This window comes from Centroberyx affinis, unplaced genomic scaffold (assembly GCF_046629955.1).
Source record: "Centroberyx affinis isolate AG114_WGS23_722 - 3 ecotype Tasmania unplaced genomic scaffold, CSIRO-AGI_Caff_v1 ptg000374l_1, whole genome shotgun sequence".
Classification (NCBI taxonomy): Eukaryota; Metazoa; Chordata; class Actinopteri; order Beryciformes; family Berycidae; genus Centroberyx; species Centroberyx affinis.
This window is the reverse complement of record NW_027279043.1, coordinates 34,519-50,072: the sequence shown is the minus strand read 5'-3', so window position 1 is coordinate 50,072 and position 15,554 is coordinate 34,519. Positions and strand designations below refer to the sequence as shown.

The 15,554-nt window shown below is 41.9% G+C and overlaps 2 protein-coding genes across 4 annotated transcripts; one reads left to right on the top strand and one right to left on the bottom strand.

The window, feature by feature from the left end:
• Positions 1–28: 28 nt before the first annotated feature.
• ftr14l (finTRIM family, member 14-like) lies at positions 29–5,306 on the bottom strand. Its single transcript, XM_071515875.1, has 7 exons — positions 4,695–5,306; positions 4,447–4,542; positions 4,047–4,280; positions 3,723–3,882; positions 3,442–3,573; positions 2,401–2,537; positions 29–1,900 (listed from the first exon to the last, which is right to left on the bottom strand). Exons 1-7 carry the CDS (start codon positions 5,091–5,093, stop codon positions 1,517–1,519), a joined length of 1,542 nt encoding a protein of 513 aa, XP_071371976.1. The 5' UTR covers positions 5,094–5,306; the 3' UTR covers positions 29–1,516.
• Positions 5,307–8,065: 2,759 nt separating this feature from the next.
• LOC139641461 (zinc finger protein 345) lies at positions 8,066–14,786 on the top strand. 3 transcript variants are annotated; one of them, XM_071515871.1, is made up of 2 exons: positions 8,066–8,203; positions 11,131–14,786. In XM_071515871.1, the coding sequence occupies exon 2, from the start codon at positions 11,253–11,255 to the stop codon at positions 12,897–12,899; it is 1,647 nt and encodes a 548-aa protein (XP_071371972.1). In that variant the 5' UTR covers positions 8,066–8,203; positions 11,131–11,252; the 3' UTR covers positions 12,900–14,786. The 3 variants fall into 3 exon arrangements, with proteins under 3 accessions (XP_071371972.1, XP_071371973.1, XP_071371974.1); XM_071515872.1 differs by lacking the exon at positions 8,066–8,203 and adding an exon at positions 8,784–8,957; XM_071515873.1 differs by lacking the exon at positions 8,066–8,203 and adding an exon at positions 9,406–9,457.
• Positions 14,787–15,554: the final 768 nt, after the last annotated feature.

The following is a 15,554-nucleotide window of genomic DNA, read 5'->3' as shown; positions in this document are numbered from 1 at the left end:
ATCAAAATGTTGTATTTTTAATTGCATTTTAATTGGGAAACTTACAAACAATTATCACCACGTGAAAATGGCAAAACAGGATATGCGTGTGAGGATATTTATTAGACTTCACCTTTTAGATGACACGCTGGTCAAATCTGATTGTAGGCTACCTTGAAAAACTGGCCCATCAACTCATTCATTCAAGGTCATCACAGGGCTTTATGCTACACCCTAAAAAATATATTAGATGAAAATACAACCTTCTTACTATTGTCATATCTGTAAAGTAACACACCCGGTACTTTTCTCCATATGCTGTGGAAATGCTGTAGCCAGGTTTGGAGGATCAAGTCAACGCTGATCTCTGCGATTTGATCAAGATTCAGATGAATGATCAGATGAGATGAATGAACTCGTTGTTTACACAAGGAGGTTTAACAGCTGCCAAAGAATTGTTTAGATGAAGACATTTAGAGGCCATCGGGAGCGCTTGATACAATAACCAAGCGCATCTTTTTTTGCCTTTTTTTTTTACCCGGTCGCTCATGATACACCATCCTCCTCTTCTCTGGAAGACAACTCGATTGTCCACAAAGAATCGGGAACTCAAGTGTGTGTGTGTGTGTGTGTGTGTGTGTGTGTGTGTGTGTGTGTGTGTGTGTGTGTGTGTGTGTGTGTGTGTGTGTGTGTGTGAGAGAGAGAGAGAGAGAGAGAGAGAGATACAGAGAAAGAGAGGGAGAGACAGAGAGAGATACAGAGAGATCTGGACCACACACACAAAATCTGTTTCTTTCTGATGCCCTCTGGAGGTTCAACTCATCACTGTCTCTCAATAAATCCCATGATGAGGGGATGGGCGATCAAAAATCTGCAGTCCAAACACAAACAAAAAGGTTGCCCTGCCATAAAACAACCAAAACATGGCCAACAGACATTTTTTCTTTCAAATTAATGCAAAGCACTTATTGATCTTATATTGATTTTCAAGCGTTGAACAGGGTCGTTTACAACTCAGAACTTAAAGCAGTGGCTGACACTAGATGTTTGTTAGGATGTTGGGTTTTCTTTCCTTTTCATCATCAGTGTTGGGACCAGGTGAGAGAGGATATTTCCAGATTGGCTGTATTAATGGAATCAGAAATGTTAGATATGTGAGAGGATGATATTTGATATGGCATTGAAGGATAGAAGGTGTATAAAGTAAAGTAAATCCTTATTTCATGTGCCAAATCAATCAATCAATACACCGGGGTTGAGGTTTTCAGCAACTATGATTTAATTTGACTGACAGTGTTGATGGTGACTGACAGCAAAAGATAAACAGTATGATTAAGACATTAAGAAAAGACAAGATGATAATTTAATTTTTGCATATTTAAACCGTTCCTTCCCTACTCATCACTAACACATTGTCATCCACAGATCAAATAGCCTTAAAAGAACAATTACCTGGATTCCTTACAATAGAAAAGGAAAGAAACACCATATTTCTAATTTAACAGCAATATATTCAGAAGCAACTCTCTCAAATCTCCTATAGTCTTACACTAGAGCCAAAGCCCCACACACTGAATGCCGGGTGGAGCGGCTCTGTAAATGTAGTCTGAACTCTGTGCAGAAGGTGCATGCTGTCAGACACGCTGTAAAACTCAAGGGTCCCTGCCTTGTGATCCAGGTAGACCCCGATACGAGACGACCGCGGCACCGCTATGTCTGTGCTCTTGTTTTTGTGCACAAATGAGTATTTGGACTCTGAGCAGTACAGGCTCCAGGACTTGTCGTTCCAGCCCAGGCTGCATTCATTGCCATTGCCTTTGCGGCTGATCCCTCTGTAGGTAACGGCCACATCGGTCTCCGTTCCCCTCCAGTCCACCTCCCAGTAGCAGCGGCTCCCACTCAGGCTCTCCCTGCACAGCACCTGGGATGAGACAGAGGAGAGGATAAACTGAAGGCCCAAATAGTGCTTTACACATGCACAGTTATCCTGTCATTCCACATGTTAAATCCACAGTTGGTAGCATAAAAGGCTGCATAACGACACCTGCTGAGATATGACTCATATGCTACAACTGCAAAATCCCCTAGACACATTTATAAACTTAATTAGCCTATGTTATAATAAAATAACTTTAGCACTTTTCTAAAGCAAAGATTTACAAAGTGCTGCACAATCAAGATCAACAAAAGACACATGAACAAGTGTACAGAAGAAAATAATAGGAAAAATAGTGCAAGAAAAACAACATTACATAAACTTATCTTTATAAATGGGTCATAAGAAGTGATTTAAAAGACAACGCTGAGTCTGCCTGAGCTCCTCCAGGGGGGCATTTCAGAGAGCAGGTTCCCTGACAGTAAAGGCCAATGGGTCAACTCAACCCTCCACCTCTGTTCATGCAAACAGTAAGCAGCTCTCACCTGCTGCCAGTGGTCGAATCTGTCTGGGTGGTCAGGGTAGCTCTTGGGATCGCTCATCATCGTAGCTGTTCGGTTCCCATCGGAGAGGTAAAGATTGGGGTGGATGCTGTTGGAGTCCAAGGTCAACTGGCAGGAGTCTGGACAGTACAGAGCGATATAAACATCAATCCAAGCTCCTAAGTATACTTAATTAACACTCAAACACTCTTTGATGTCTTTTCTGTTGCCTTAAAGTGGGTCTTTGTTGTGCTTAGTTGTCATTTAGTAAATGTTTTCTAATTCAGTTTTATCTTTGCTTGTCATCTGGATTGTTTTTGTGTTTGTTTCTTTTGAAGTGAGATGTTTTTATAAGCCTCTACTAGTTTTTTTTTTTTTATCTCATAAGCCCAAGTCTGTATTTGTTTTTTCTTTTTTATCCGTGTCTTATCATTGTATTTTATCACCATGGTTTATCACTCCACTTCTTTGCTTTATCTCTGTGCACATAAATGAACGAAACTGTGTAAACCAAGTGTTTGTGAAGTAATGGACTTGACATGCATTTGCTACATTTACAGACAGAGGGAAACTAATACGTTAAAGAATGACTGAAAGTCAACCCAGTGAGTCCATATTGTGTAACTCCCAGAAATCAGCTTGCTGCACTGCTTTCCACTTTCCACAGGTGGGGGCAAAAGCAGCAACACCTTTATTTGTTTAGACGTTCCTGAACTGCAAGTTGTTTTTCACACATTTCACCAAACCTGTTCTGCAAGCAGCATACCTCTCTTAACACTAGTTTCAGTTGTTTCACCACAAGGTTTTGTCATCCCATTGTCAGGCATGGAAATGTTCCTAACCTATCAGCCCATGTCTACTTCTTTTCACATCAGGTTAGTACACAATTAACCTCTCTAGCCAGAATGTGAATGAGATTTAATGGAGACAATATGTCTACCAAATCACCCTGCCAGGCTGATGCAAAAAAGAAGTCAAAGTTCCAGTTCAATGCAAAGCAGGCTGGATCTACTGTTTGCTGTAAAAAGAAAGTGGACGGCTCACATTTCATGAAATCTTGTCTCGTCTTTGGCTCTTCCTTCATCACCGACTCTTTCCTTGTCTTTGGCTCTTCCTTTATCACCGACTCTTTCCTTGTCTTTGTCTCCAGTTCTTCAGTAATGTACACTTCCTTCACTATGAAGAGACAGACAAGGAAACCCATGACAGTGTATGTTTCATATAAACAACAGCCGCCTGAATAAATGACCATTCTAGAAAATAAATATCTTCTGCAGAGAGACATTGAATGCCACTTGACACAAAAACAAGATAAATTTGCCAACCTGCTGTAGAGATTTTGCTAATTTCTGTCTTGCTGACTTCCTCCACTTGTAATTTCAGAGCAGCGATGGCTCTCTTGGTGGCATCAAAGGAGTAGTAGGGGGCAACACTGACGTTGTTGAGGTCTTCGTACCCCGAGGGACCTGACAGAGACTGCCAGCTCTGTGGTAAAGAAATGACAGAGATGAAGACAGGGATGAAGGTGGATACTAGGTGGATATTAAATACGAGACACAATGCTTAATGCAGTATAACACCACACTGTTCATGTCTAAAAACTGTCTATTTCTGGTCTTGTCCATTGTCCTCAGCACAGTCAGGCTCACCTGTAGGAAGTGTATGTGATCGTCGGTGTGTGAGAGCTTCTCCAGGTCGGTGTGTTTCTTCCTCAGGAGTGTGATCTCCTCCTCCAAGCGGTCCAGTAGGATCTCGGCCCGGGTCACCGTGGTCTTCTCATGGGAGCGGACCATCTCCTTGACCTCGTTGTACTTCCTCTCTATGGAGCGCAGCAGCTCAGTGAAGATCCGCTCGTTCTCATCCAGGACCACCTGGGCCGAGTGCTGTTGGCATAGAAAGAAAGAGAGAGAAAGAGAAGGGAGAGAGAGTTTGCTTAAAGACAAATGGAAAGTAGTTTATTTTTCATTGTCTGAAGGATGGCCCACTTCTCTCTCTATTCCAATCAGAAAGTATCATGGCTTCATACTAGCCTTATAGCATTATACCTACTTTAAGTGATTCCACAGCTTGTCGGAGGTCCTGCCACTTTTTCACTCTTTGATCAATCCTGTGTTGAGATTTGTGGAGTGTGGTGCCAAGTTGTTTCTGTAGAAGAAGGAATAAACATCAAAGTTGCCTTCATCAATGGAAGATAACAGTGTGAAATTTTCAGCTGAACTACTAGCTGCATTCAAGTTACAATAAAGAACCTTTTAAATCCCTCACTGAGTATCTATGTGCTAGTTCTTTCTACTCACTTGCTTCTCGGTCCTCTCTGTTCCAGCAGGGACAGTGTCGTGGTGTTTGTGTTCATCCATCATGCAGAGAACACACACCGACGTCTCATCGGTGCGGCAGAACGCCTCCAGCAGCTTGTCATGCTGTGCACAGATCTTCTCCCTCATCTGGCCCGTGGCTTTGACCAGCTTGTGCTTCATCAGAGCAGGGTACTCGTAGTGAGACTGAAGGTGGGTCTCGCAGTAGGACGCCAGGCACAGCAGGCAAGACTTCACAGCCTTCTGCTTCCTCGTTGTGCAGAAGTCACACAGGACATCTCCATTTTTGGGCTGGAGCCTGGATTGGCTGCGGCTGGTGGAGCGACGAGATTTCTCCAAGCTGCTGTATCTGTCCAAGTCCAGAGTGCTGGGGTGGGACATTTTTACTTGGATAAAAAAGTGATGTCCGGCAGATAATCGTGTTAAAGTCCACAGGTGGTTAAGGTCAGCTAGAAGATTAAAAAAAAGTGTGATAAAATGTATTTACATCCACAGATAAATAAAAGACCCAAGGAAAACCAAAGCGAGCAGGTGTAGAGATGTGGCATCCACAGATACACAGAGAATATGAGTTCCAGAAGTTGACAGCTTCAGTGAAACTGTGTGACTGCAGCTGTGTGTGACAGAATGATAGTTATGTGGTGTACTCTCAAGGTAAAACCAGTATTCCTGGTTGGATGTTTAATAGGCAGAGGAGGGGTGGCACTACACATGCACTGCATGTGACAAAGAGGAGGGTTGAGACAAAAGAATGTACTATAGTATGGAAAATGAGAAACTACCAGTACCAAAAAAGGAGCTCTTATTTGTATGTTTCAAAATGAATTAATCGCCACAGCAAAAAAATGTTTTGCACATGAACTATGAAGTATTACAGAGACATTTCTTGTTATTCAGTAAGAAATAAGAACCAAAATTATTTCAAATCCATAAAGGCCCTCAGTATAAAGCCCACTTTGTATGTGCAGATGGATATGATGATGTATTTGATTTTCAGTATGTCATCATAAAACAACAGAACTAATAAAAAAATAAAAATCCCCAACTGAAATGAGTCCACAAGTACTGTATGGTTATATTGACAGTTTATTGAGGTTGGTTAGTTTATATACAAGTAGGTCTGATAAGAAATGTGTGTAATGCCAGTGTCATTAATCGTTTAAGAGTTGCACATTACACTTTTACATATTTACATATCTCACTTTTACAACACACAATGATGCTATGCACTGTTCTAATTAAGTCTAGAGACAGGAGGTCCTCATGTCCAGTTGTACCTCCACTTGAGGCACTTTGAGATGAAGAAGTTCACCATCTGCAACATGAGCTGGCTGTGTGATGTTTGCCAAGTTCCAAGTGTCACTTATCAGTTACATATTCCCTCTAGATGATTACTTGTTTCATTTCATTTTGAAATCCATACCACCTCTCACCTCTGAGCGGTGCTATATCCAAGATAAAGGGGGTTGCCAAATTAATCCATATTACTGTATGGATGTTCATATAATCTTATATCTTGCTAAATGTGTATTTTTCACTTTGAACTTACTCGCACTGTTATAAGGAATTACCTCCACTTTGTTATCTTGGTCTCATAATCACATTTGCTTTATCTATATCTTTTGAATTGTGCCAACCCAAGTCTCACTGAGATCACTGGGAATACCACCAGGGCATTCACTATTACTGGCAATGGTAGAACAGGGTCCTCTTGTGGGAGTAACATATTATTACAGGAAACAAGTAGGCTATACCCCTCTCTCTTGTCTCTCTCCCTCAAATCTATACACTGTGCACTGTGCACCAAAATGCCCTTGTGTAGGCTACATGAAGAGTTCCTTCCAAAGTCAGACATCTACTGTGTGAAAAAGAGACACCTCTTACAACCTGATTGATAGCACAAACTTTAAATTAATTACAACACTTTATAAATTCTGGTATGTAAAATGTCCTTGGTTCACAAAACTCTTTTATAGACTGGATCCTCTATATTTCATAGTTATTGAATGATGGACTTCAAATAATATTTTGTTTTGTTTTATAATGTATATTTTACCAGAATAGACTCTTACCAGAGATATTTGAAAGATTTACTTACTACTTACTTACTACTGGTATTCTGTTTCAAATACTAAGCAAGCACAACCCTGCTTAGCTTCCAGGATTTAATAAAATCAGGGGTGAATGTCCTGTATAGCTCAAAGACCATGCCAGATTCAATAGATTGATTCCCACAGGATCCACCTATCCACCACAGACATGTCTGCCCTACAGCTGGTTGATAAATCCATTCTGCTCTCAACTATGACCAGCTACAAAGAATATGCTCTTGCAATATTTCTAGATTAATTAAAACCTTTGTAGGATGCTGTTAATCATTACATTCTAACTTGCATATTATCTCACTACAGTTTTTGTGGACAAATAGATGGATTCATCCTCTCATTCTCTAATCTACATGCAACAACTGGTTGCTGCAAATAGATGGACATCAGATGGTGTCCTGCAGGGCTCCATTCTTGGGTCCTTGGTGTTCCTGTTCTACATGAATGCATTTTTATCAGTGATTCCTCCTTTATTTGCTGATGACATCTACTTGATCGAAGCATATAAAACTTATAGCTTAAGCAAGCCAAGTTTAATTAGCCAAGTTTCATTAACCAGATTCCTGTGAAAAAAAATACTAAAATACATAATTTACTGGGAAAAAAACATAATTTACTGGGAAAAAACATATTCACCTTACCATACTACAGAATTTGTAGTATAACTATCAAAATCAGCAAATTGTAATGCGTTTTAACACTATTAGTTGACATTTGATGTTTACCATTACATCATAATATTGCGCAGACTTCCACATTTGCTACCAATCTCAAGATCCATACATTAGGCTATAGAAAATATTTGAGACGTTCAGCAGCCGGACTGATATTTCAGCACCACTCAACTGTCAATTAAATGTTCTATCCATATTCGTTACACTGTACATATTGGTACAGAATCTCTTCCATTGACCTGAAAAGTTCACTTTTAATTGAGAGTTAATTCCTGTAATAACAGACAGTTAACCTTCCCAGATTATGGAGTATGCTACTGTCTGTTTAGATTTGGGGCCTCTCTGCTGATAAACACTGTTTGGAGCTTTCCTTCAGTATGTCAAAACATTTTCTCAACACTCATTCTCTTCATAAACTAAACTCATTTGAAACTGTACCCCTCTTTTTGCAGCGACTCCAGGGCTATAGGGGGCGGTAGCGGTTGCCGTAATAGTTAAATGACAATGATTACTTTCGCTAAAGTGCGTCGGTAGCTCCAACGTTGGCGCCAGATGAGCTGTGGCGCCAGCTACACAGAAAGGGAGAGAGAGAGGAAGACACACCAGTTTGACGAGGCGCAGACAGACGAGCTTGCAAGCCCTTTTCAACCCGGAGTTTGAAGCATATAAACGGCTTTTTTCGTCAACAATCAAAAAGTACTAGTCCTGAAAGGTGGGTGTATGGTTGCACGCATGCACAAATTTGTTAACTTATAACAATCGGAATCTTTATTCCTCATAAATTATTTCATCGTTCAAAATCAACTTACATTAACGTTAAAGTAGCAACGTTGAGGCAGAACGAGCCAACTTTATGTGCTACCGTATCAATTTTACTGAATATACTCTTAATCGGCATAGTTAATATTAACCAACGTTAGGATTGTGTATTTTCAGTTTCCAGTTTTGATAGTAACTTTGTATACGGTGATAATGGAAAAATACAGGCCCAGACTCACTCTGGTATGCTCTGTTGGAAAAAACCAACAGCACAGCGACACACGGGAATAGGAAAAGATTTCAGTCTGAATTCCAGTAAATATAATTTTGAGACATATGTTGGGTGTTGAATTGCCTCCCCGTCTCTCTGGAAACAACATCCAGTTTATCTTTGCGAAACCAGAGTTAACATGGTCGGATGGGCGGTTTAAGAAAGCTTCCGCTCCAGTGTTTTAGAAGCCACAAGCTAGTACTAGGAGAGGAGGCTTGATAGCTTTGCTAGCGGGCTGGGTTAGCTGGCTTGTTAGCTTGGCATCGTGGCTAGGTAGCCAACACGCTAATGTTGTAGCTGCCTAGCTGTTAGCATGAGCAAGGCCGCCATTGAAGTCGTATGTGCTGGTTGTGGGATGCTGCCGCATTAAAGGAGGGCTTTGGATTTGTAGCCAAGTTACCTCATGCTCTCTCATTCGGGAATCAAATAAGTTGACGTAAGAACTGACTGTTTGTTGCTATTCTATTTGGTTCATACATCTCAAAATGTATTACTGTGCATGTTCTTTGTCTTGTATTGATTCTTATGTAAGTAAATGGTTGTCTTTCCCGGGCTTTTCCCCCAACACTTGTCGCCCTCGCGTTAGCCATCTTTGTTTCAGCTAGCGAACACCAGATTGTAACTGCTGTGTGTTGCAGTTAGCTTGCTAGTTATTTGGCCCATAAAATCAACCTTTGGGGTTGATTCTGTTTTAACAAGGGCGTTAGATTGGTTATGTGACACTGTATACACGTTTGGCCAAATCTTGGGCGTTTTTGTTCGGGGCCAACTCGAGTTCAATGTTTTTTGAAGGGCGGAAGCTAACGTTAGCTAGCGGCAGCCATCTTAGGCGAGCATGTAATCTTGGCTAGCTGGAAGTGCTGGTGTGGCACAACAAGATGGCCTGTTAATACTGCGCACAAGGAGAATTTCCGCGTTGGTGATTATATCATAAATGTACCGACTTGCTCAAGTCTGATCTATATATTATGTTTACTTGTACGAAATGTACTATTTTCTTTATAATGACTACTATTACTCGCTTGTTGCTCGCTATGAAGCTAGTTAGCGGGCTAAATCAGCAAACGCATTAGCTGCTAACACAATGCTGTTTTGTCGTTAACCAGTTTCCCCCGACCATAGCCAGCTAACTAGCGGCTATGATGGCTATTTGTAGCTGTTACGGTAGGCTAGCTATCAACAGTTGAATATTTAACCATTGACTGAATCTTACTTTTTAATTAATGCTACACCTTCCAGATATTAAAATAACAAACCATGAAATGCACAAATAAGCCATTTTGTATGCCAGTCATGCGCTGGCGTGTGTTTTCACATTAGAATTGGGACTTGAGCATGATGTGGTCCACTCTGATTTTATCAATTGTGTTAGCTAGTCGAGTGAAGCTTATCGTAAGTGCTAAGTTAGCTAGCAAAGCGACCACTTAGCCTGCTAAGTTGTATAGCAAGCCAGCTATTAGTGGTCATGGAAAATACACTTTTATATTATGTCATGGCTCATGACTTAATTCAGAGGGCACTATGTACCCCGTGTGACCACGAAAATCACTCCGTTTCCTTGTTATGGTTTCTTCGTGCGCACGGACCAACCCAATCAATTTGCGTGTTTTGTGGATGAGCACGATTTAATAACAGTGTGTGCACGACAGAGTCACTACCTATAGGCCGGACTAAATAGACATATCTATCATATTAACATGTTGACTACCACCATAATAGTTTTGTATTAACCAAAACACACGTTGCTTTCCTTCAACCCCTGCATTGCAACTGGCAGTTTGTTATGCCTCCAATGGGGTGCTTCTTTTGACTTACCCAGGTTGGGCATGTCTGACCTGGGGGATAGGGAGGAGTAGCACTGCTACTTATCCAGGGGAGTAGGTGGGAGACCTCTTTGTTGAGCCAAATATATTTTTATTTTTTATTTTAATAATGGTCGGTAGGTGGGAGACCTCTTTGTTGAGCCAACCATATTCTTTTATTTATTTAATTAAAGGTCTGAGCATATCAAACTAACTCATGTACATACGTCTATAGCCTGCAAGCACAATGTTAGGTCTTCAGTTCGAAATTAATTGTTTGTTACCATAATACCTTTGTCTTCCAGGAAGGCCATAATTGGGTTCTAATGACATTTTTGTATTGTTTATCCATATCATCATTCTGAGGAGTCACTTGCCCCTTGCCATGTCATTGTGCCACTCTGCATTCACCCATGTTTTCACTCATGCCACCCTTATTCACCCTCCCTTGTGGCATTGGCTCCAAACTGCTGTTGATCGATAGGGGCCTGACTATTTAACTTTATATTACTAAATGTGGGCTATTAGCAAGTCCATTTTGTGTTTGTGGCGAGGTGTATATGTGAAACCTGGTAGCCTATAAAGCATGCAAAGAAGCTGTTGAGCACTGTCTCTTAAAGTAAAACATTTTGAGGAAAGCATAACCTTTGTGGCTTGTGACCTTCCTCAGGAATGCTGTTGTAAATAGTGGGAAAATATCTTGTGTATATATACTGTACATACAATTGTTCTTGACCCTTGACACATGATTGAAAACCACTCCATTATTATTTTAATTATTTTTCTCTCTATTTTCCTCCCTTGCAGGTCTGCTCTCTGACCAAGGGACCAGCGCTGCGTGAAAAAAAGACAGAGCTCTTTACCCCCGATTCCCTCTAAAGTCACCGCCCGGCAGGAAAACGGAGGTCGTTGGGCTGGAGTGTGTTCTCATGGCCGAGTCAGAGACTGAGTGTGACACCTCCGGCCTTGACACACTTGGGTCGGAGTGTGTCATAGCCCACAGCCAGGTCGACCTTCACTATGGTGCAGAAACGGAGATCATGACAGAAGAAAAACGTGGATTAGAGCTGGAGATCCATGGCTCAGACTTAGCCAAGATCCAGGGACTGGGGCCAGAGCTGGGAGCTGTAGCCTGTGTAGATGCAATTGTAGCAGAGACGGACCATGATTACATCAAGGTGGAACACGCTGAGATGCACTGCTTCACAGGGGCAGAGATCAAGACCGCACCAAGTGAGGCTCTGCTGGGAGAGGTACTGCTAAAGACGGAAAGTGAGCATGTGGTGAAAGTGGAGTCTGATCACGGCGGGGAGCTGACAGTGGAGTCTGAGAATGGTGTCATCATACATGAGGCCCATGGCCTGCAGTGCAACGAGTGCGGGGAGATTTTTGGCAGCATAGCCGATCTCCACCAACACTTTGAGATTCACAAGGACCTCAATCCTTACATATGTGTCCACTGTGGCGAGAGCTTCGCTGTGGAGGCCAGCCTCAAGCAGCACATGAAGATCCACATGAAAGAAAAGCCCTATGTCCCCACCGGAGTTGAGATGGTGGGCAAAGGTGTTATTGACGCCTTCAACCTCAAGTCTCATCAGATGATCCACTTGCCAGAGAAACCCCACAGGTGCTCAGAATGTGGCAAGAGCTTTGCAGCTGCCATCACCCTAAGAGAACATATGAAGATGCATTCAGAGGACAAGCCCTACAAATGCACCCAGTGCAGGAAGAGCTTCATCCGCAGAAGGCATCTGAAAAAGCATCAGGAGGTCCATGCACGCGAGAAGCCCTATACCTGCGGGCAATGTGGCAAAGGCTTTGCTACAGCTTCCAACCTAAAGCAGCACCAGAAGACCCACGCTGCGGCGATGGGGGACAAGCCCCACCGGTGCACACAGTGCGGAAAGTGCTTTGCGGCTGCTGCCACACTGAGGGAGCATCAGAGGATTCACTCGGGTGAGAAGCCGTACAAATGCAACCAGTGCAGGAAGAGTTTTGTCCGTAAGCGCCATCTGAAGAAGCACCAGCAGGTCCATGCTGGAGGGAAGCCCTACACCTGCACCCAGTGCGGCAAGGGCTTCAACCACTCCTCTTCTCTCTCTCGCCACCACAAGGCCCACTTGCAGAACCCTGTGTATCCCTCCCCTCAGTCTGGGAAGACCTTCCCCTATGGCGGTCCGATGAAGCAGAGGATCCACCAGCAGGGAGACAAGCCCTACATGTGCCACCACTGTGACAAGGGCTTCAATCATTCCTCCTCCCTGTCCCGGCACCAAAGAGTCCACTCCGAGGGAAAGAGTTACACCTGCCCTCACTGTGGAAAGGTATTCAATCACTCCTCCTCCCTCTCTAGGCATCAGAGAGTTCACTTGGAGAATAAACAGCAGCAGCCACAACAGCAGCAGCAGCCGCAGCAGTACAGCCCCATGCCCTCGGGGAAGGGATTCCCGAACACCACCATCCTAAAACAGCGCATCCTGTCTGGTGATAAACCGTACAGGTGCTCCCAGTGTGGAAAAGGCTTTAACCATTCATCCTCCCTCTCCAGGCATCATAGGATCCATGTAGATCATTGAGCCCCCTTTACCACACTCCCACCCTATCCCACTCAAGCGCACACACACCCCTGCGCCCCCCTCTGTTTCTGTTCTACCAATGGTCCCATCCTTGATATAGCCACAGGAAATATCAGGCCAACTCCCATAGAGAAGAGTCAGGTCAGGTCAGCACATTGCTATGTTTAAGTGGAGCAGTTTAATATGAATGGACAGTGACACACAAGTCTTTATTCAAAAGGAAAAGACTTGGCCTGAAGGACTGTGTAACCTATAATTCAGAGCTGTACCCAGGACTTTCTGCTCAGTTTGAAGAGGTTGTGATAATAGATGTGAAGGAGCCTCTATTCTTGTTTGTGATTGTGCTTAACTTGCTCCAGGACCTCTTTTGAACACTTTTAAAGAAAAAAAATGTGATTTGATAATCTACATGATAAAATTGTTACCTGGGGAAAAAACGATGCTTCCCCTTCTGGTTAGTCTTTTTGATAGCAGAATTGAGTTAATGTACCTTCAGGCAGGCAATTGTGCTTCTCAGCTGTAACTTTATTCATGACGTGTAGCAGTCTAGGCTACCAACGCAATTGGTGAACGAGAAAAGTTATTTTGTCTTGATTTAAATAAATTAGCCGTTTCTTTTCACCCTCACAATCCACGTGAAGCAGACAAAGAAATCCTATGTAAATATTTAATGATTTTCTTTTTTATATATATGTATAGGTGACTAGTGTGCTGTTATGTTCCAGAAGATGACATTTTTGATAGTAAGATCCACTTTGTCTCCACCTTTATTTCCTTTATGACTTTTATTTGTTTTGTTTTAAGTGTTGGAGATACCAGGAAATGTTGCAGGTGCTCTCGTGCAGGCTGTTAATCTTGGGTTTGGGCTCCATCAGACACGAGCCATCTTCTATATTTATCAGGTTATGTTTTTGGTATGTCTACGAGGGGTTAGCACTGCTGAACAGACTGTACAGAGAGCAATACTGGCTGAGACCCTAATTCTATTGAGATGCAATTTAGTCATAAGAAAATGCATAATAGAAAATAAACATACTGGGTAGCATATTACAAGATGACCTGTGTCCTAATTATTTACTGTGCGTTTTCCTCTGTACTCCAGCACCAAATGTACATTACTGAAATGCAATGACACACTTTCTTTATTGCTTTGGAGACTAATTCAATTACCTGTGTATAGAATATAGGTAACTCTTACTCATAAAGATCTACAAACTCACAATGTGGTCAAGCAGATCGATTGTGTATACTAAAAAGAAGACTACAGGAGAAAAGCTTGCTTTTACAGAACTTTCAGATTTTTCCGAATTCCATTGGATTGCGCTCTATTTACTGTTCTGTGTAAAATATCTTTTACAAACTGATGTATTTTTTTAGATATGGCTTGGGTTATATGAAAGGGAATGAGAGATATACTGTTTTTATGGGAGTGAACATGGTGAGCAATATTTTCTTTTCATTTTATTTGGATAACAATTGTGCTTCAAACTGTAGCATAGGTTTCTTCCTTGTGTTAGATAGGTGCCTTATTGCATGCTATGTAGAAATGTATGCCGAGCTGTTATTTGAAAAAAGAAGAAAAAAAAAGTTAGGGTTTTCAGGAGTCTTTTGTTCTTACTCATACTAACTTACCCTACATTTTAATTTGATGTCACTGATACCTATTACTTTTTTTGCTTTTATGTATATTACCATGTGTTTACACTGTTACGACCATATTGTCTTTAATTTTTTTTCCCCCGTTTTTGTCAATGGCCTCAATGTAGAGAGAAAAAAGTAACAATGTAACTGATCCATATAGGCTTCTCTTTTAAGGGCAAACCCTGAAACATCTCTTCCCAATTTCTGAGTGGCACATATATGGTTAAATAAAGGTTGTTGACTCTCTTGTGGTGTTCTGTACGTTGTATAAGGCAGATCACATGATCTTAATGGTAAATTACTAGGATTTTCTGTGGTATAATTTGGGGAAAAGCAGTAAGCCATACAGCTAGATGGCAGTCTTGCTCAGAAACAATTATTTGCGGACTGCTGTTGTCATCCGGAAGACCCATAATTGTTTAGGTCCTGGGCAATGGCACATGACTGTTGGTGTCTGGTTTTGACACTAGATGCTGTATCACTTTGTGATACTGGTTTATTTTGCTGCACTATTAAGTACTTCATTTTTATAATTGATAAAGCAACATTTTGGGAACTTCAGCATATTGGGTTTCTCTCACACATCTGCATTTTTCAACAAGTCCACATGGTGTCGCTCTTTACCTTGTATAAAAAATGTAATATGGCAGCAGCCGTACCAATTCAATAGGGAGAAACTAGATGTAGAGCAGGTATTGCACTTCAGTGTTTGAGATCTAGGTTAATATTCTGATCCTTTCTACAACTCAAACAGTTGAGTCTTACACTGAAATCTCAACACTGAAAGAAACACCAGACCAGTCTAGTTGTTGGAACAGCCAAGCTCAATTCAAACCATGGGAAAAGCTCTTGGGAATGGCCTGCGAACGGTGTAAAAACATCAACGTAATGTCAGCAAGCTGCCTCCCCCACACACTACATTGGCTTGCATTCCTCCACAACTACAGGTCTGACCTCAGTTCCCAGTTGGTGGGCACTCAAGGTTGGGATCTCTCACTGTCAGTAACCTCCAAA

Bases quoted from the DNA above. Each gene is read 5' to 3' on its own strand.
- ftr14l (XM_071515875.1), bottom strand. From the start codon at position 5,093: ATGTCCCACCCCAGCACTCTGGACTTGGACAGATACAGCAGCTTGGAG. The intron at 4,543-4,694 runs GTGAGTAGAAAG...CTTCTTCTACAG, and splicing joins CAGAGAGGACCGAGAAGCAA to AAACAACTTGGCACCACACT. The intron at 4,281-4,446 runs GTAGGTATAATG...CTATGCCAACAG, and splicing joins AAGCTGTGGAATCACTTAAA to CACTCGGCCCAGGTGGTCCT.
- LOC139641461 (XM_071515871.1), top strand. From the start codon at position 11,253: ATGGCCGAGTCAGAGACTGAGTGTGACACCTCCGGCCTTGACACACTT.